The sequence below is a fragment of the Falco punctatus genome, assembly GCF_963210335.1.
Source record: "Falco punctatus genome assembly, contig: scaffold_22, whole genome shotgun sequence".
In the NCBI taxonomy this organism is placed as follows: domain Eukaryota; kingdom Metazoa; phylum Chordata; class Aves; order Falconiformes; family Falconidae; genus Falco; species Falco punctatus.
In genome coordinates this window covers 1,728,582-1,749,985 of record NW_027660223.1, presented here as the reverse complement: position 1 = coordinate 1,749,985, position 21,404 = coordinate 1,728,582, and the positions used below count along the sequence as shown (strand labels likewise).

At 48.7% G+C, this 21,404-nt stretch overlaps 1 protein-coding gene and 1 long non-coding RNA gene across 2 annotated transcripts; one reads left to right on the top strand and one right to left on the bottom strand.

Annotated features, from left to right (window-relative positions):
* Nucleotides 1-503: 503 nt before the first annotated feature.
* Nucleotides 504-5,124, top strand: LOC308057558 (ribosome-binding protein 1-like; the record flags this gene model as incomplete). The annotated part of the gene is made up of 7 exons (XM_080411638.1): nucleotides 504-642; nucleotides 823-891; nucleotides 1,437-1,585; nucleotides 1,811-1,933; nucleotides 2,946-3,098; nucleotides 3,435-3,553; nucleotides 4,349-5,124. The coding sequence occupies 7 exons, from the start codon at nucleotides 504-506 to the stop codon at nucleotides 4,560-4,562; spliced, it is 966 nt and encodes a 321-aa protein (XP_080267764.1). The 3' UTR covers nucleotides 4,563-5,124.
* Nucleotides 5,125-18,665: 13,541 nt separating this feature from the next.
* LOC308057544 lies at nucleotides 18,666-21,295 on the bottom strand. Its single transcript, XR_013925323.1, has 3 exons — nucleotides 20,981-21,295; nucleotides 19,483-19,628; nucleotides 18,666-19,000 (listed from the first exon to the last, which is right to left on the bottom strand). It is a non-coding gene; the product is annotated as an uncharacterized lncRNA (long non-coding RNA).
* Nucleotides 21,296-21,404: the final 109 nt, after the last annotated feature.

Here is a 21,404-nt window from a genome sequence, read left to right as displayed (position 1 = left end):
CTTCCAGGGGGGTGTTTTATTCCAAAGCTGAGACCCTGGATGCACTTCCACCTGCGCCTGGGTGCAGAGATAAGGCAGGTGGCCCAGGGAGAGCCCAGGTCTTGGCCAAACTGCACCAGGCAGTCTGGAAACGGGCTCTTTTACTGCCGCAGGGCTGCAGGTATTGCCCAGGGTCGTGCAAAAGCGTCCCATTGGACATGGCATGGGCACTTTGCTCGTGGCTGTCTCTGATTGCATCCCTGCTTTTTTCTTCCCCCTCTTTGGTTCTTCTGGAGCTTGCTGCAGCCAGTGCAAGCAGCCCCTGCGGTGTGGCTGGAGCACCGTGCGCAGGCAGCGCAGCGGAGGAGCGCAAACCTGGGAGGGGGTGGGGGGTGTCAGCAGGTTGCCCACACAACACAGATGGACATGGGAAACTCGCTGCTCACAGAGAGGCCGTTGCGCCTCTTTGTTTTCCCCACTAACTGTTGTTCTGGTGTCTTGCAGGCACAGAAGAATAAGGCAGGATGGATGTCTATGACCCTCAGATGCTGAATGTAGTGCTCTTTGGAGGTTTGATGGTGGTATTGGCCATCGGGATCTTCCTGGTGTTCACCTTCATGGAGAAGGTCCTCCGTCCTTCTGAGGAGGCCTTGGCCAAGCAAGGCAAAGGGCTTAAGAAGACTCAGCAGAAGGAAAAAGAGAAAAAGAAGAAAGAGGAAGCTGTTGAGAAAAAAGGAAAAGGAAAGAAAAATCAAGAGAAACCTAATGGACAGGTCCCAGAGGCGCACCAAAGTGCTCCAGTGGTCAGCTCTGTCACCATAAAGAAAAGCAATTTTCTTCCAGCCCATGAGGAGCAGAAGCATAATGGACCTGTCAAGAAGGTGGCTGCATCCAAGAACAAGAGCGAGCCAGGTAAGGCCAAGTTCCTCTGCATATATCCCCGTCGGGTAAGCCGGCAGAGGGATCGGAGAAGGGCTGGAGTCATCTCGTTCCCTTAGCAAAGAGCTGGAACGAACCTGCCTGGTGAAAGGCAGGAGATGACCTTGCTGCTCTGCATCACTGGCACCGCTGCGTGGAGCGACAGTCCCCCAGCGAGGCTGTGTCACGATGGAGTCCAGCTTCTGATGCCCACCATGTCTCTGCTCCCTGGCTTTAGCAAAGCGTGCCCAGCTCCGTCTGGAATCGCTCAGTGTGATGGAGGGCGGTGGCAGGGCGGCAGGAGCAGTAGCAGAGCCAGGCAGAGGTGGCAGCTGGCTCAGGGAACGCTTGTCTGTGGTGGGCACCGTCCCCAGTGCTCGTCACGTTGCTTTCAGTTAGAGAGGTATCAAACTTGGCTGTGGACATCTGGGCGGTTGCTGGCGTGAAATGGCAGTTATGGGGTTGAAGTCAACTGAGGTGATGCTACTCAGCCCTGCCGTTGGCTCGAGCGCTCCCAACCCCTCCTCTCTCCTCCCCAGCACCTGCGGACTCGGATGGGCCCCTCTACCTGCCCTACAAGACGCTTGTGTCCACTGTCAGCAGCATGGTGTTCAGTGAGGGGGAGGCCCAGCAGCTCATCGAGATCCTGACGGAGAAAGCGGGCATCGTCCAGGACACCTGGCACGCGGTAGGGCTGCCAGCAGCGTCATGTCCACCAGGGCTGGGCCAAGCCTCCGGGGGTGCGGAGGGGCGAAGGCAGCCCGTTTTCGGGCAGGCTGTCCCCCGAGGGTCAGCCTTAGAGACGGGAGCTGAATTTTCCCCTGGAGCAGAGGGCAGGACCCTGTGCATGTGGGGTGGAGGGGTTGGATGCGGAGGTGGTGGTCCCCGCTGATGTGCCACCCTGTGCCGGCAGGCCAAGCAGAAGGGTGACCCTGTCACTGTCCTGAAACGCCAGCTGGAGGAGAAGGAGAAGCAGCTCGCCACTAAGCAGGAGGCTGCAGCCGCTGCCAGAAACAAGGTGGAGGAGCTGAGTCAGGTAAGTGCCGCGCAGCCCTCCCGGCACCCCTGGCACAGGCTCTGCGCCTCACGGCTCGCCATGTGCCTCCCTCTCCCCGCGTCTTACCCGCCCTTGCAGGTGAAGCCCAGGGGTTCTCTGGGCCCTTCATCCATTTGCTGTTTTCTCCCCAAAAAGGGGAGGAGATGCCCACCTGAGCTCCTCTCCTGGGCCTGATCCAGCCCGGGGAGGCACGTGCCCTGTTGGCAGCCGCAGCAGGAGCGGGCTAAAGCCGTGCCCGTAAGAGACTGCAGCTTTCTGCTGCTCTACGGAGGATAGTAAAGCCCTTCTCATCTCTTGGCAGAGCCCCTGAGCTGAGAAGGTGTTGAACAGTCCCTTTTTAAGGAGCCTGGTGCTATTTACAGCCCCCTTGCCTGACTCAGCCCCTTGCCTCCACCTCTCGTTGGGTGTTGAAGTCAGAAGGGACCCCCGGCGCGTCGTGCTCAGCACCTCCTGCCCCGCAGCCGCCAGGACCCTGCTGCAGCAGGTCCATCTGCCTGCAGGCAGGAGAGGAGAGGGCGAAGCCACCCTGTGCACTGAGTGTTGTGCTAAACCCCGGCCTGTGCAGGCAGCCCAGGGCAGCGGCACGGCATCACCCAGCCGGCCAAGAGAGCATCCCTGCCTTGGCAGGGGGTGGAGGGGGAGTCTGTGTTTCATTTGTGGGGGTGTTTTCTTTTTTTAGTTTTCCTGCTTTGCCGCAAACTTGATGTGATGATGTTGATCCTGGGGCCGGGGAGGGGAATAAAATTCCAGGCCCTCACTCCTGTCTCTTAGCTGGCCCAATGTGGAACAACAGTGGCATCCAGTGGCCACTGAGCCCAAAGCTTAATGCAGGAGGAAATGTAAGTGCGGACGGTGTAGCTGGGCCTGGGGGCAGCGCCGAAAGGGTTACACTTCTTAAAGTCTTCTGAGCTAGGAGGCCACTTGGTTCGAGTCCCCTTAAAGCAGGGAAGTTCCTACGCTGAAACTGACCGGGTGGTTTCTCTCCTCGAAGGAGCTGGCGGCCGAGCGGGCCAAGGCGACAACCCTGGAGGGCAAGCTGAAGGAGCAGCTGCTGGCCCGCGAGCAGGAGATGGCAGCGGTGCAGGCACGCATGCAGGCCAGCTACCAGGACCATGTCAGTGAAACGCAGCAGCTGCAGGGCAAGGTGAGCCCCACGCAGTGCTCTGCAGCTTCCTCCGCTGGCTGCCGGCTGGCCCTCGGTGACAGCTGCCTGGTCTTTTGGAGAAGACCAAGGTGGACGAGGGGACCAGAGCCTCGGGGAGGGGCGAGAGCCCCGCAGTGCTCCTGAGCCGTGGTGCTCACGCTAGAAGAGGGATGTGGGAGCATCCTCACGGGATGCAGCAGCCGCAGGGGCTGTCAGCATCAGCAGACACCTCGCTGTGGCTTCCTTGCCAGTCCCTCTTGCCCATGGAGTGGGCTCCTCAGGGGAGAGCTGAGGGGCTGGCAGCGGCAGCATTAACCCCTGTTGGTCTCTCCCTAGATCTGCACCCTGCAGGAGCAGCTGGAGAATGGCCCCGACACGCAGCTGGCTCGCCTGCAGCAGGAGAACTCCATCCTGAGCGATGCCTTCTGCCAGATCAGAAGTCAGATGGAGAGCAAGTAAGACTAGGGGTGGGGGTGGGGGGCAGAGCCTGGGGCCGCCCTCTGGCAAGCCCTGGGGGTGGCTGTCCATCATGATTGGCCACCCTCTTTCTTGAGGGTGCTTCTACAGATGCCCCAGCTAAGTGGAGGTAGAGGAGGGAGTGAGGAAGAGATTGCCAAATGGCTTTTGTGGGCCTGGCAGGGGAAACAAGGATGCTTTTCCCAAGTGGAAGGGCAGGGGAAGCCCTCTCTGCTTTGGAGTCACCTGTGCTGATGCTAGCGGAGGGGGCAGAGGGGACCAGAAGGCGCTGCAGCATTTCTCCACACTTCGGAGAGCTTGTGCTCACCAACTTCAGAAGAAATGTCGCTGGCTCTTTGATGGGAGCGGTGCCGCAGAGAACCGAGACCTGCCTGGTGCATACAGAACAACCAGGAGCTAGGGGAAAAATTTGGCACTCTCTTTTTGTAGAAAGTCTGAAATGGCTGGTGATTAACAGTGGTCAATTAATTACAGAGCAGACTCCAGCTGCTTAGAGTGCTTTCTCCTGTGTCTGGGAACACAGACCCTTGCGTCTTCTATTTCATGAGAAAGGAATGTCTCCTGTGATGGAAACGGAGCTTTTGAAATTGATGTGTCAGCTCCTTCCACCCCATCCCTGAAGGACCAGGCGTGTCCGAGAAGCAGGCCAACACAACCGTTGAGATGTTTCAAGCCCTGTTATCAGGCCCACAGGAGGATGTGTTCCCCCTGGGTAACGCCAGGGATGCTTGACTGGCCTGCGGGCTGGAATAACGCTGCTTCTGTTGGTGCAGGCAAAACGCTGAGGTGGCCAGGTTACAGGAGTGGTGCGGCAAGCTGATGAACGAGCTCTCTGAGAAGTCAGAGGTGCTGCAGCAAGAGGAGCAGCTGAGGAAGAGCTGGGAGATGAAAGTGGCAGCCTTGGAGAGGCAGATGGAGCAGCTGCAGGTCAGGCAAGCGCCTGCAAACCTGCTCCCCCCAGGTGTGAGGGTGGGGGGGGAAGCCTAGGTGGTGCACCGTGCTGGGTGGTAGCCTCAGGTGAGAGAGGAAACCCAGTGGCCCCTGCCAGCGGGTGCTCACGAGGATGTGGGTGCTCCCTCTCGACTCTGAAGCCCTTGGTGCAGGAGGTAGAGCTTGTGGCTTTGTTGTTGTCACCGGGGTGTGGCTGGATTTGGGTTTTTTAGGGGTGTTTAAAGGACACCTCCCAGGTAGAGCCTCTGAGCACGCCGCTGGAGCAGTGGCGCATCGCTGGCTTGTGGCCACCGAGGCTGGTAAGATGCATGGAGACGTCAGGTGAGCAGCGTAGTCCCCAGGAGGAAAAGGTACCTTGGGAAGGGGGTTTGCTGACCAAGGGGTGGTCGCTAGCGATCTTGAGGGCAGATCGAGCAAACCAAGGTTACTGCCAAATCCTATTAAAAGCCCGGAGGCCTCGCGATGGAAAGCGGGGGGCAGGACGGAATAAGGCAGAATCTCACAGTAATAAGTTAAAAAAAGGGGGACCTCATAGCAGAAAGTAAGGGAAACTTTGCGTCGGGAAAAAGGAAAACAGGGGAGTAACAAAATCTTAAATAATTCATTACCAATAATAATTTTTATTATCTGTTACATATTCTGCACAAGGCACTCCAGAAGCAGCCATGGCCCTCACGGAGCCTCCTGGCCAAAAGACTTCAGTGTTGAGGGCAAAGGCTGAAGAGTGCATGAAAGTGAGAGAGACACAGGGGCAAGCACTTGTCCCACCTTGTAACATCACTTGTCGGCATCTTCTCATCTGACCCCAGGCTGCAAAGGGTTGCAGCTCCGCTTGTAAATGACTGGGTACCATTACAGCAGTATTATCAAGCAAGGAACAACATTAGAGTAGCAAAAAGACACGGCTTTGCCCTCGGCTGGGGAGGCACACTGGGACAGCCTCCAGCGCCAGACCATTTTTAGCAAAACAATCACAAATACAATTAACTTCTTAGCTGACTTGTCTACAAAGAGGGAAAGGCTCCATACGATAAGCAGCACTCACTATTACTCTGCTGCAGAATTTAGTTCTTCCAGAGGTAATACACTCTGTTTTGCCAGCATCTAACAGCAAACCATGTAACACGAAGATGCGGAGTTAAGGTACCTGTAAATGCACTGGTTTTGTTTCCTGGCTTTTGTGCTTCCCAGGGCTGTCCTGTGTTGTGCAGCTCTGATATTTTCCAATGTTTTTATATTTGGATATAGTAATTGCTAACACAGAGCCTAAGGCTAGCAATCATAACATCTATTTACAACATGCACACTGGCTGTGTGCACCTGTTCCACCAGCCTCCCGTTTGCTTCAAACATGTCAGTCTCCCTGAGGACACGTTCAATGAGAAACCACCCCCCTACCCTGCAGAGCCCTGCTTTACTTGCTGCCAAGCCTCCTGCATCCCCCTGGGCAGATTACTTTTGGAAGGCTGGCCAGGGAATATTTACCAGCTATTGAATCAACAGAGTTCAGCCACATGCCAACATTTCATGCTGTTACCTAAACGGTGTCGGAACTCTCAGAACTCCATCAAAACAGAAGTGGTTTGCACTTTGGTATTAAAAGTTATGTCCAGGCCTGAACACCTCGTTGGGAGCTGGGCCACACAGCAGGCTCCTCTGGGCAAAGATTTCTTTCCTAAGCAGCCGTTATGCAAGTACCAATCTGTGAAAAAATTTTGAAACTCAAAGAGAGAGAACCTTGATTTGACATAGTGCTCTTGCTGCACGTTCCGTAGAAGGGAAGTCACCCACATCTCTAGATCTAATGGAAAGTAGGAAAGAGGCACCAAGTGCCAGGTTCTGCGTGTGGGCTGGGGCAATACCAAGCGCAGGCACAGGCTGGGCAGAGAATGGATGGAGAGCAGCCCTGAGGAGAAGGACTGTGGGGTGTTGGTGGATGAGAAGCTCAACTTGGCCCAGCAACGTGTGCTTGCAGCACAGAAAGCCAACCATGCCGTGGGCTACATCCCCAGCAGGGCGAGGGAGGGGATTCTCCCCCTCCTGCTCTGCTCTGCTCTGCTCTCGTGAGACCCTCCCCGTGCAGTGCTGTGTCTTCTCTGAGGCCCTCAACATAAGAAAGACATGAAGCTGTTGGAGCAAGTCCAGAGGAGACCGTGGAGATGCTCAGAGGGCTGGAGCCCCTCTGCTGTGCAGACAGGCTGAGAGAGTTGGTTTTGTTCAGCCTGGAGAAGAAATGGCTCCAGGGAGACCTTAGAGCAGCTCCCAGTACCTGAAGGGACTGACAGGAAAGCTGGAGGGGTGTAGAGGGATTTTTAAAGGACCGAGGACATATGTTACCGTTGTCCAGGTTGGACAACCAAGGCCTGTTAGTTGAAGCTGCAGAGCAACTTTAAATTGTCCTTGGAACAAGCAGTGTGAGAAATAAAACAAGCTATGCACGAACAAGAAGCCAGGTGCAGAGCAAGTCCTGGGAACCGCAGAATCGACACACTCATTGGCACACTCTGATCAGGTGCCTGCAGCATGTGACACGGGTGCCCGCATGGCCAGAGTCTTTTATCCAATCACCTGTGTGTAAAGTCGGGTGGGCGGCCAGTTTAAGTTATAAATACGACCTGTTTGTTTAATAAAGTGAGCACGGCACGTAGCCATATTGGTGTGATTGTCGTGAATTGGCTGACTCTCCACGGGGGACCTTCTTCGCCTGGTGTCACCCGTCTAGAGATGCACCAGGATCCCTGGAGCTCCTGACCCCCCCCAACCCTCCCATCTGTTGCCCTCATCCCCACTCCCAAGCAGTGCAAGTATGTCCCAAAAGGCGTTGCCTCCAGTTAATGGCGAGAGGAGAAAAGAGACCGCTATAAACTTGTAGGATGTGTCAGGGCAGCGACTGTTACAGGCAGGTTTAAAGAAACACGCATGGAGGGGCCCTTGGTACTCTGGAGGCAGAGGGGACTGCACATGCAGGTGGGGAGGCCGGGGGAAAATGCTAATGAGTGAGAGGTGGTTAGCAGCAGTCAGAAGCTGCTGATTATCCCACGCTCCAGCTTGTTCTCAGGAGAGCTGGGAAACTCTCTCTTTGATCCTCCTGCATTTCATCTGATAATTGGATGGGGGTTCCAGATGTTACTGCTGAGCATTTCAGAGAGCTGATGGAAAGACATATCTTGAATCAAGGGGCCTTGGACAATCCCAGAGGTATTTTCAGTGCTTTGCTAAAGGAGTGGGACACCATTCACCTTCTTGTCCCTGTTGAGTTATTGCTAGGGTTCATTTGTATTGTCCCCTGAATGGCCTTTTCTTTACCATATACATCCATAAGCTTCCACCCTTTTTTACTCAAGTTTCACAGAGAACAGCGCTGAATCTTTATTTCCTTCTGCTTAGAAGAGCTTTGAATTGGATTGAGTTTGTGTGTCATTGCTGCAGCTCTGTATGACTATTTCAATAAATGGATTTACTGATTTAGTGGCATTTAGTGGTAGCGACTGCAGCAGCAAGTCTGAAGATGCCTCCAAGAACATCAATGGAAAGGGAATTTTGAATTTGTCATTGCAAATATGCATGTTGAAAGCCTGATTCTGGCACCTAGATCTTTTCATGAACAGTACATCCAACCAAAGCAAAACACCTTGAAATACAAAGATGTAGGTTTTGTAATAAGTTGCTCATTGATGGGCCACAGATCAAGGTATTAGCAGAAATCAGCTGGGGAAGATTTTTCCTGTCTAGTCCAGGAGGAGACAAATCCAATCCCAAAACGCCTGGTCTCACAGAAGCTCAGATTACAGACTGTCATTGCAGGTTTCTTTGGATTTCCAGAATTTCTCCTGTGGCACAGTACTGGATGAATGGAGAATGACAGAGACTGAGAAAGGTCTGTTGGCTTGAAAAAAAGTTACAACAGTTATCAGCGTAGTTAAAGTACTGTAGGTGTAACAGCATGATCTCTATTATTATTCCAAAGAATAATGCCTTTCCCCAGTTGAGTAACACAAATAAGATCAGAAAAGTGCCTCTTTTGGAAAAGCATCCCGAGTGGGAGTTATGCAGTATGAAATGGCTGTATAATTTTAATGGTAAATTTCTTAGTGCAGACAAGCCCCGCTCTTGTAACAGTCCCGGGGCATGTCACAAAAGAGGGCATTAGTGTTACTAAAGGGCCAACAGTCTTCTAGGGAAATGTTTTCCATAATCAGCTATAATGTGAAATTATACAGTGCCTAGATACCATAGTGACATAGATAGATAGATGGGATGTGTCAGCTACTCCCTGTAACAACGTCTTGAAGATCTCTTTATGGATGAAAACACCCAGTCACACACTTATCGTCAAGGCTTGTAGCTCCAGATGGAAGAAAAAGCTGCATTCACCCAGGCATGCCCATTCTTGTCTGTTTTACTTGGCGGTTGACCACGGGCACTGCATGGAGCCGTGTCCACTTCCAGGACTGCTGATAAGCAGGAGACTGGGACCCATCATCCCTGTGTTCTCATGAGGCAGAACAAGAGCACAGAGGGGAGAGAGTGTCTCTGTCCTCTGTAAAATGTTGTGTTTGCCTCCTGAGATAAAGGTTAAAATGCACAGAAGAATCCTCAGCAAGGGGTACCAAAGGTAACATCTCTGGTGGTGCTGAGACACCCAGGGAACAGGGATGGGAACCTCTCAGCCCTGAGCCACTCTGGAGTTACGGTTGAGGAGGCAAGTGGTGGAATCTAAAACTGGTTCACACTGCAGAGTCTGTGAACGCACTATGGGTACCACAGTCCTTGACTTCTTGAATACGAGCTCTGCTCTGCAAAGAATGTGACAGGAAGCAAATACTGAGGAATTTTCAGTATGGATGGCTGGGAGTTAAACAGACTTCTGTGCTGATCTCCATAATCAAGGGCAGGCTGTCTTGCTCCTGCAGCTGAGATTTGGGGCTGGTTTTATGCATTTTTTTGGGAATCTTTTTTTCTTAGATGATGTGAATCTTCATGTCTGGGCACTGGAGCACAAGCTGTTTCTAGTAGGTCATGCAGATCTCTTTCCCTGCTTTGTCTTGATACAGGTGTTCCAGCTGCTGAAGCCATTTTGGGGCTTTCATGCAGCAGGGGCTGCCATCAGCTCAAAGTGAAGATAAAACTGCACTGCTGAACGGGTCTAAAATGTGCAAAAAGGTGTGGGGCATGCACAAAACTGTATCTTAGTTTGAACAATGTGCTTGCTTGCTTATTTTCCTGCCACCACAATAAGCAGGATGGGGCCTATGCCTGTGCTTGATGAGACTCCTCCAAAGAAACCCCCTTGGTGATTCATTTAGTTTAAACCCCTTTTTCTCTCAGTAGAATTAAGGATCTGGACAGATGTCAGCCGTTTTGGAAAGGACTCCTGAGTTGCTGTCCCAGAGTTGGCCTTACGACTTCTAGTATCTAGAACCTCCTCCTAGTGTACCACACCAGACGTCCTGACAGCAACAGCATAGGGTTTTTCTCTTTTTCTCCTGCTGTGAACAAAATAGTTATTTCTAAGTATTTTCCAAAGAGTTTAGATGAACAATTTTAGGCATCAGGCATCAGGGTGTTTCTTCTGTGAGGATGGAAGCAAACGGTAGGGGCATATGCAGACTATGAGCATTAGCCATGGGGACCAGGAAACTAAGGGAGTGAAGGGAGGAGAAAGAATGGAGGCTCAGCCCAGAATAAAGTGGATATAACATCCCTAACCAAGCCCATTTACCTGGATTTGCACTGTGTCCTGGGCTTCTCAAGGTTGACGCTAATAGGGTCACATTCATGTTACAGAGAGAAATGAGTGGCCTGGTTTGCATTACTGTATTTCATGAAGCAAACTACAAATCTGATCAGAATGAGGTATAAAATTGCAGATGTATATAGCCTCTCTGTGTGTGTGTGTTTATGTGCACGTGTGTACAAACACACAGATTACTTCCAAGAAGCACAATGTATTTGTGGTAGTCTGAAGGTTAATCCAGACTGGGACTTGATTTCCATATTCATTCACTGAGAACCCATACAATCTTTGTAGTAAACAACAAAACCCCCAAATATATTGGAACAATGAGCATTCCTGCAGTCAAATACAGCAAATTCCCTGATGAGTTATGCTAGGTCTACTCTCTCAGGTATTAGCAGGAGAGAGAGGGAGAATCTTGCACTCAAAAACTTAAAGATCCATAAAGATGTTCTTTTTTTTAGCAAGTAATAATTCTTTGGAAATTAAGGCTATTTAAAAGCAATACCATCCCAATAAATGCATTCAGTTACTTTGTCAAGACAATTTTATATTTGTTTCCTATGATGTTGCCATGTGCATCCTAATCAGTGTTTTGCTGTAATTGTAATTAGAGACCATACCTCAGAGGCAGACTCCTTAAAAACTGAATGAAAGTAGCAAGCAGTGGGTGGTAACAGAACTGAGTGTCTTCTGCATATTTACAATGGATTAGGCTTTTTTATTTGAGGGTCAGTGCAGCCTTAACCTATATGCAGTGGTTTATGGCTAATGCCAGCATTGCTTCTGGGTGCAAAGCACGTGTGAGAAATTTCTGCATGCTTGATGTACTTAAAAGGGAAGACAGGAACTTAAGAAGATCTCTTTCCTGCCTTACTCATTTTCCATAATTGGCCCCAACTTCCTCCTAAGTCTTTTCCAGGTAGTGAAAAATGAAATGTGTGTTGGAACCCAGCTTTTTGCCCCTTCAGCTGTTGGCACATCTGTTCATCTGCTGAGGATGAGATGCACGTTACCATATGGCTGAAATGTTAGCGACTGAATTTCTGATGACTGCTTCCATAAAGCCAAACTAATGTTTCAGCAGCATGTCTCTTACCAATTGATATGCACAGAACCTCAGGTTTGATATTTTAGCTCTTCCTCTCTTTTTCAGGGCACAAAAAAAGAGAAAAATTAGCCTTCTTGTTTACCCAGAATCTATTCTCTGAGTGCACATGCCCGTGCATCTCTGTGTGTCTGTGTCTAACACGGGATGGCCCTTGGTGCCAGGCTGTCACTACTACTGCGTGTGTCAAGTGCTACAGGACTGTAACTGTTCCCCTCATTTTATCCGCAGCTATGGCTAACTCTGTGCTACAGACAACAGACGAAAGGAATAGTTTTTGCAAACAGCACAATGTTCAAAATGCCTTTTTATCCTTTTCTTTTGGTGCAAAACTTTAAAGTTTTTGACTATGTACAGAGTAGTTTTCTAAGTGTGTGCTGACAACGTATTTATTTGCATGTGTGCCTGTTGAGTGTGAAGAGTGAGTGAAAATGCTTTGTGCCATGTCTGGATGCAGATTAGTTTTGGCTAGGAAAAGGAAGATGTATGACAAACAAAATCTTTTTCTCCTGCTGTGAACAAAATAGTTATTTCTAAGTATTTTCCAAAGAGTTTAGATGAACAATTTTAGGCATCAGGCATGAAAATTATGCGCAAACTGCATGCTTTGACATTTCTGCATTTGCTGCTTGTGGTGCATTGTGGCTCATAATTACTTGGTTTTGCTCAGTGACTGAGCTATTGAACTTGAGAGAAACAGAGCTATAGAAATCTATAGTATGAGATGGAGATGAATGAAGAGTGTGAGCACCTGAAGAGCAGTACTTCCCCGCTCTGCTTTACAGAGATGTTTTCTCTCTGTTTCATGAGTGAAGAACCTGAGTCTGGAGTCACTAGGTGAATTGCTGCCGTCACACAGTGATGCAAAATAGGCAGAAATAGAAATGGGAATGCCTGACTCCACATGTAGAAAAGTTCAGGTTTGGAAGTCTGACAAACAAATAAAAGTTGGTGCTAACTAGTTGCAGCAGGCAGCTTCTCTTGTCCACAAGCATGCTGCATTTGCTATGAAGCAATGCAAAGGAAGGAGCAGGAAAGTTGCTCATCTTCCAAGGAACTCAAATCCCCATGAGAAGATTCAAACGTGTAAATGCCTGCTTACATATTTTTTTTGAAATTCCCTTTACTTAGTTTTTGTTATTCTTTTCTTAATCTCATCTAAGTTTTTGTTTGATTTAAGCACTCTGTTGCAGTGTAGTCACAGCAACAAGTTTACTTCATTGAGTGTCTTTTTTAGGAATGTAAGATTTAAAAGAAAAGAAAAACAAATTCAGACAAGATAAGCCTTCATGTGGTCCTGACCCAGCATTTATTCATAGTCATGGAGGAGGTGTGAGTGAGGAGTGAGCGCAAAGTTGTTTATGTGCATTTGTCTCCTTGAGTTCACTGGAGGCTCTGCTTGTGCCTGTGACTGTTTGTACGTATGCCTTTGAGTATGTTGTGTCCAAATACGATGTACATGGTAGAAGAGACCATGTAAGAGTTCTGGTCACAGTGACACTGAAGTTACAGTTGCCTGCCTGTACCGGCGTTGATCTAGGTAGTCCATGAAACAATCACAGAGAAAGCACAGCAGCACAAACTTCAGTGAGAATTCCCTACACAAACGTAGGTCCGCGTTGATGGAGCTCCTATGTGATGTCTTCTCAGAGTACCAGTGTTAATTTAGGAACATTGAACTATGGCAGACGGGCACTTGCAGTCATATCTGAAACTGCAGTATAGACACAGCTCTGACTAGGGCCTATCTGTACACAGTTTCACATTGCTGTAACAGTAATTGTTCAGAAACATTCCTAGCGGCATTTGCACAGCTCTCTCCTGGGGTGCAGTTTCACTAGTGAAGAGGTGATGCATGCTCATCCCACCATTAGTAGGGCAGTGACTACACTACATCAGTTTCTAGAAGAGAATAAGAACAATACAAAACCTGTCTGCAGAGATGCCCAGTGAACGATTTAAAGACTTTTGAACGTGTCAGCTCTAATTAACGTGTTTGACAGCTGTAAGCCAGCTCAGGTGGTGTGTACTTTAGCACCCCCTAAATTGGTCAAGGCATGTTCCACCTAGTGTTTAATTTGATCTTTCTAGCATGTATTAAAAGCAGTCACACCTTGATTGCACTAGACTCTTCTGAAACACTACTTCCAAAGGAGTAGCTAACAAGGTTCACCTGCCTATCCTAAAAAAAGTGCTGTTTGTCCACATTTGTATATGCATGTGAATTAAGGGAGAGACCCATTGCTTATTTGTCTGTGGCACTGTTTGATGTTGGGATGGCATGCCTAATGTTATCATCTTTCCAACGGTCACAATTTTTTAGTTGTTTTAACCCAGCAACAGATTCCAACCATACCCAGATTCTTGGATAACCAGTTTTTCAGTGTATCTTTTTGTTACTGTGATTGTAGGAGGGAAGGCAGGCGGGAAGTTAGGGAAGTGGAGTAGCACAGAGTATATACACAAGTGTTGGGACACAGCCAAGCTTTAGATTAATACGTGACTGTCGTTTCACCATCTTTTGATACACGGAGTTTTTCTGAGCAGTGGTGCAGAGTGGAGTAGCACAAACAAAGGCTTTAAGGGAAAGAGAGAATCTGGTGGAGGCTTTCTTCTGCATTACATCTCTGGTATCTCAAGTCTTTCACAACAGTTATGAATTAGCAATAAATAACCTCTGAGGACAGAGGAATAGAGAAGGATGCATTTTTAATTGCAGGATGCACAAAGAAGTATAGTAAATGCAGAGAGAAGTACAGGGAAGCTGTCCAGCAACTGGGACTCCAAAGGGGGCAGCTCTTGCCTTACAATGGTCAGAGAGAACAGTTACTATAACAGCAGCTTTGATACTTAAAGCCTTATTCCATTAGTGATTTCTGTAAATGTGTTTTTTACATCATAGAGACATCACTTGAGTGTAGCTAAACTTGTTGTTTCCCAAAACCTTTGCAGAGAAGGGCAATCTCTTGCTCTGTTGTGGAGGACTAGAACACTGGAGTGTCACGTCAGTAAAAACTTGCTGTTGGTTTTAAGAGAAATCGGATTGTGCCCTTTAAACTTCTTGTACAGATCTCAAGGTTGATTCTGATCTACATAACCCCAAGACAGCTGAACTTCAACCAGTAAGGAAGAGCGGCGCATCAGTCCTCCTACCATCTCATAGGTTTTCCAGTGCCATGTCCTTTGACAGCACATCACAAAGCAAAATGGTCACTTGGCGCACAGCCAGCCTCCCAGGGCAGTTGCAGGGTGATTCTTGCTGTGCAGTATGTGCAGCAGCGTACAAAGGTCTCTGAGCTGTGGGCCAGGTGACTGTTTACAGTGTAACCAGTATACCAAGTCAGAGAGAGAACAGAAAACGCGTTCCCTGCATGTGAAGTTATTCATGATTTAGAAGAATGGAGCAGCTAGTTTAGAGTTAGTCCTTGTCTCCCAGATAAAACTTCCTTCACTTCTCCCCGACATTTAATTCCTCTAGGGTTAGAGTACTGATCTACTGAGACTGGTCACACAGCTATACAGGGCACTTGTAGGGAAGGTGGTTTGGAGAAGACATTTTGTGAAAATAGTTTGATGAGGAGAGAGTTCCTTAAAGCACCATTGACCACCCCCAACCCTAACCACGCCCAACGTCTGACCCTAAACCCCGACCCCGACGTCTAACCCTAACCGGCGCCTAACCCTAACCAAGCGCTCCAAGCGCGCGGCTGCAGTACCCAATTCCTGGCCGCCAGGTGGCAGCAGCGCCCCACCAGCCCCGTGCTGAGCAGGGGCCGCGCGAGCACTGGGCGGGGTCTCAGCCCAGTTTACGCCACCGGAGCCCGGGAGTGCCCGCTGCGGCTGCGGGGTGCCCTGCGCTCTGCCCTTCGCCCACTCGCAGCCCAGCCGCTATTACCCGTTGCCTCCGTACTAAAAAGCACCCGCGTGGTTCGAGTGGCTAAATCCTTTGCATCTGACAGCTTTACAGTTGGGTGGCTCTTTCTGCCCGTGCCCCCGGCCCACCAGGAGGGAGCAGCAGCAGCATGGGGAACCCCTGGCACAAGGTGCAGGGGGGGCGGTGCATGGTGGGGCCCTACGGATAAGCCCCGGCGATTGCTGTTGTTCCAGGAGAAATTTAAACAGATGCGGGTACCACTGGGCTTGCTTTAGTCACAACTCAGAGCCGGGCTGCCACCCCAGCGAGTGGCAGGAGCAAAGGGATACAGCACGGCTTAGATATGCTTCTCAAACCGTTGGGATACAGCACGGCTTAGATATGCTTCTCAAACCGTTGGGATACAGCACAGCTTAGATATGCTTCTCAAACCGTTAGTCAACGTCTGAAGTTTTTAGGAGTTTCCTTTGGTCCTGTCAGTTCTGCAAATCCATCACCTGACTGTCCCAGGTGATTCATCTCCTCAGTTCCAGGCTGCTCCTCAGATCTTGATCTTCTTTCTGCCTGCTTTAACTCACACACTCCTTCGAGTACACTTAAGTCTTTGAACAAGCAATTACTATTCCAGTAGACAAATTTTTCCAAAAACACCTGAATTTGAGAACACCTGTGTACACAACTTGATCATCTGTTGTTTCTCTGCTCTCCCACTGATTAACTGGACTGGGCTTTAAACCAGCCTTGGATTAGGGCTACACTAGGGACAAGGCGTGGTTCTGCCACTTAGCTGCTTCAGCACTTGACATTTCCTAATTCAAAATACTTTTTCTCTAACAGACAACACAGAACAAAATGCTAAGACTCCAGGTGTTACAACAAACAAAAAAGCCCCAAACCCTAAACAGTGCCTCTGAACTGTTTCCCTTTCCATCCAACGAGTGGAAACTTCCTCAGTAAATGACAAGTGTCCATGACCACCCAAGTGACCTGTGCTTACTGAGCAGGAAAGCAAACAATACCTTTTCAGCTGGCACATGTATCCAAATATATACCCAAAGAAACTCCGCCAGCGTAACTTGCAAAGAGCCCTGCGATCTTACAGCCTTACCTGTAGTGAGTGCCCCTCTAGGGAACTGCAGAGCTGTGGACTCTCAGACGTACTGGAGCACATCTCTTGCCTGCCTGAAACGTTCAGGAGGCTCTCGGATATCCAGGCAGCAGCAGAAAGCGTTCTGATTTTACAGCAAGGCTGACCACACTGGCGAGTTTTCTTTTGCATGCTCACGCCTGGAAGCCAAACCAGAACAGCTGCACACACAGCAGAGCAATTACTCAGCACACCTACACCAACAGAGCTCTCCTAAAGCACACCTGGAGCCATTCATACCCCAAGTCAACATCTACAGCAGAACTTGGCCACAAGCTTTGACACAATGTCATTTTGCGGTCAAACTGGTGCACATCAAAAAATTAGTAAAACGCACCTCCTTCTCTGCCACGTCAGGTATCGTGCTCCTTCAGTTCAGCTGTAACTGTTACATTATTTCCCAAATGCAAAGCCAAACAGAGCAAATATAACCACAGCATGCTCCTTAAAAAGCAACTCTGCATAGGCAACCGTTCATTGTGTGTGACCAAGGGAAGATGTGACCACGGCCCTTCAAACTTTCGGGATGCCTAGGCAGGACTAAACGGTGCTTGCAAACAAAGAACATGCCTGCTCGTTAAGACAGGCTGGTCAAGTTTACCACCAAAACTCTACATCAGCATTTGCCACCCCTGTCCAGCTTTGGGTAGCCAGAGCTGCACTCGGATCACTTGAAAGCGTCTCCCAGTAGCAGCCAGTACTAAGCTCAGAACTGTACCTCCCTGACACCTGCATGGAGGAAAACTCAGACTGTGCCCCCTTCTCCTTAAGGTGCCTTAGAGCTTGTGACAGGAATTTCATCCACTGCTTGGAAAAGCTCCAAGGTTGCAGCTTAAGGGAACCAGAGTTCCCTGGGTCTCAGAGTAATTCCAGAGCTAAAGCGGTGACAGACATCAGCTCTAGGTCAGATGATACATGCCAGCACTCACCACTGACCCAGGGTGGCAACCTGCTCCCATCCGCTACCTCCTGACCTAGGAAGCCCCTTAGGGAATTACAGCAGCAGTTTGCCAATGGAAAAACCACAACAGCACGACACGGTGACTCAAAGATCTAAAATAGACCCCTTGCGCCTACAGAAACTGGTGCTAAAAACACAACAGGTGAACGAGAGAACATTAACTGCCATGACTGATACTAGAGCAAACCTCACTGGGCACTTAAGGAGAACAGCAAAACCAGAATAGTAGCAAAAGCCTGCATGCCCAGGACTGTAATAAAAGAAAAAACCCTGCCTGGAGATTGTTATGAGCACAAGTAATACACATCCTCTTCAGTTGCGATCTGAGTTAAGACAGACAACAAATATCACAACACACCCATATTGATTAGTTGCAACAGCTCGCCTCTCACCGTGTCTGTTATGGGTCACAGGTTCTCCCGCTTGTCTCAGCTACGTTGGGCACCAGTTGCTGTAGCTGGAGCCCAACTCAGGCAGCCTCACAGAGGGCACCCGCTGCTGCAGCACAAGCAAGCTATCAGGCTGCAATAAGGCTTTTACCATCAGTCAGATTCTACTGTCTGTGCTGGGGATGGGATGGGATGGGATGGGATGGGATGGGATGGGATGGGATGGGATGGGATGGGATGGGATGGGATGGGATGGGATGGGATGGGATGGGATGGGATGGGATGGGATGGGATGGGATGGGATGGGATGGGATGGGATGGGATGGGATGGGACCCCCTCCATCCAACCCCCTCTCCCACACTCCTCAGGGCTATTTAACTACTTAGCGGGAACGAGCTACAGCTGCTCATCATCCATGTCCCTCAACCCACTGCCTTGGAGGCAAGGTCACAGCTGCATGTTATCAATACTCATCAACCCTCTGCCTTCACTCCTCTGCACTCCAAGAAATTGCGGGGAAGACAGTGACAGAAACCTGTGTTGGAACTAAGTGCCTGGTCAATGCCTCCAAGTAACAGCAGCTGTGACATCCAGACAGACTGTGAAGGGACAGATGGATCCAAGAATTAAATTAGGGAATGAGGTAAGTAAAAGGCACAGAGAAACAGAGACCTCTGAGTTCTGGAGAGTATATTTTGATGTACCCAATTTCTGGTTTTGTGGCTCAGAAAGAACAGAGCCCAGGTTTTGTCGCAGCAGTTATATGGCTGCAAAGGGAAGGCGAGAGCCAGCAGCAGAACTTCCTGGAACCTTCTGTGTAGGAGCAGCGGCCAGACGTTTTCAGTTTCGGAGCAGGGCTCCGTGGGAGTGACAAAGTGAGGGGACTGTTTTGTGGCCGAGAAGGAAAACCATGACACCACCATACAGGAAGCAATTCCATTTTAATAGTCTCCAAAGTGTCACGGTTCAAAAGGAAGAACAATAGGGTAAGAGCACGAATATGCAGCCAATACCGACAGAAGCAGCGTTGGTAAGCTTCTCAATATTGCTTTTTGGTATTTCACAGGGAAAAACATTGAGCCTAATATTTCTCATCTGTAGAGTTCTTGGGGGCTTTGGGGAGAAGGAAACTGACACTCTTACTAGGTTGTCTGAGAATCACAGTTTACGGTTACTCAATGTCTTCTGGTCTCACAGGATGAGGCAGAGGTATAATTGATTTCTTCTCTGTAACTCTGCAAAGAGCTTTCCTCGTACCTATGGCAAAAGAAAATAATGCTATTATGAAAGACAGTCATTGCACAAAGCCACGTTAAGTGACTTCTCTATTATGTTAAGATCATTTTTCAAGAAGATTTCCTAGAATATCTTGAGTTGCAAGTGACCCATAAGGATTCATCAAGTCCAACTCCATGCTCCTTGCGGGACTACCTGAAACTAAACCATATGACTAAAAACATCATCCAGATGCTCCCTAAGCTCTTGACAGGTTTGGTGCCCTGACTGAACGCCCTTTCAGTGGATAAGATTTTCCTAATGTCCAACCTGAACTTCCCCTGACGCAGCTTCATTCCGTTTCCTGCAATCAAGTTTCCTAACTGATGTACTCTTCAGTAGGAAAAGCTATCTAAAGCAGAATACAGAATCCCATTCATCAACGACTATCTGAACTTGTACAGGCCCAGGAACCCTCAACACAAGAACCTTTCCATTCAACTTAAGGCACAACAACCACTTACCGTAAGCATCTTCATCTGGCTCTCCACTGCTAGCAGAGTAGCGCTCCGATAGTGTCCGGTACACACGGTAGCCGAGCTGCTTATACATATTTACTGCAACCCGATTTGATACTCTCACAAAGAGATCGACGAAAAATCCACCCTTTCTTTGGAAACATAAAACCAAAGAAAAACCACAGTAAGGAACAGCAGGTGAATGTATTGCTAAATAACCCATAACTTGTAATCTGACCAAGAGCAGGTCTGATGATGTCATATGCTAATCAAACACCTTTCACACTGCAGTAACAGATGCACTCCTTTCCCAAGGGACAAATCTGGTATAAGTTCAGATTTTATTCTATTTTTGTCATATAACCATTCTTTTATACCAGCCTGTAGGTTCAAAGTTATGAACAGAAAGAACAGGGCAAGCTAAGCACTCGCACAGGTCTCATACACATAAGAAATCTTTCATTTAAAAAAAAAATAATCTAAAAATCCACATTTTCAATTGCATTGGCTTAGGGACTGCCTCCTTCAATGTGTGTGGCAGGGGGCAGTGGCGGAACGGGTCACAAAGTTCAGTCACCTAACACAAGGCAGCCCTTCTCACAAGGCAGATTCCTCAATGTGCAATTTTCCCATTTTACCGATTACAATGGGGTTGCCCTACCACCATGAGTTCAGGACATTTCCCTGTGGGTTCATTTGATGCTCAATTAAATCTTCAGCAAGTACAAGCAGCCAAGCATGACAAAAAGTAAGCTAAGGTACTGTCTGCCATACAGAATGGGTTCCAAGGCTGCCTGCAGGAACTGCAAAAATCTCACGATCACTGAACAAGCACGCTGGAGACCCTACGGGAAAGTGTTGACCCTCCATGAAACTCTCTTGCTGTCAAGACAAGGACCTTTTTCTATACAGTATCTCTATTAGAATTCAGGCTACATGCGGCGAATGAAGAGACGGGACGCAGCTTGATGCAAGCAAATGTCAATTTATTGTACAGAAGCACGAGTTTCTATACACTTTCAGAAGCTGCGCGTTTGAAACAGATTGGTTCTTGAAGCTAAGCCTTGCATACTAGGCAATCCCTGATTGGTGGTTAGCTGCCATCAATTAACAGCAAGGTGTTACCTTTCCTTGGAGCCATCCTTGGCGCCATCCGTCTCCCACCCCCCTGTGCTCTGCAAACATGCCTCATCATGTTAATTGTTGTCTAGACAAGCTCAAGCACATTCCCCTCAGCTAACTGATTGCCATGCATGGCCCTAGTTTCCAGCCCGCTCCTGCAGCTACACCCTACTCATTCTGGCAAGTTAGCTTTCATAGAAACCCTGAGATCTTACACCGCCACATGACAGTTTTAGTCTTGTTCTCTAATTACAGGGAATCCTCAGCGAATCAGAACACTACTTAAAGCAAAATTCCGGGTCTCTTTCATGCAAGTCAAATACCTAAGCCATGTCAGTTGAGAGGTTACTTTTAGAAGATTAAAGATAAGCATGGTACTCACACTTCTGAAATTTCTCCCAGTAGTTCCATCAATTTAGCAGCCAAACCCAGCTGTTGAAATTCCGGTGCGACAGAGAGAGCAGTAACATGTCCATGCCACTCTTCCCCAGCCCCAAAGCCTTCCGCTTTACCCAGTACTGCGAACGTACAGAGCATCAGAGCAGTAAGGAGCACCTTGGGAATAATGCACCACACGCAGCCACACGACTTTACAAAAAACCAAGCAGTCTACAAACAAACATTGCAATGATTGTGGTAAAGGCTTAAGCAGCGATTCTATGCTATTACTCAGTGATTCAGCAGCCACTAAGTTTCATTTTGACACAGTATTACAGTTTTTTCTTCGTTAGTATAAATAAATAAATGGATCTCCACAAATTCATTGTTTGAGGTGTGACTTCCAAATGCAAGTTTTAAGCAATTCT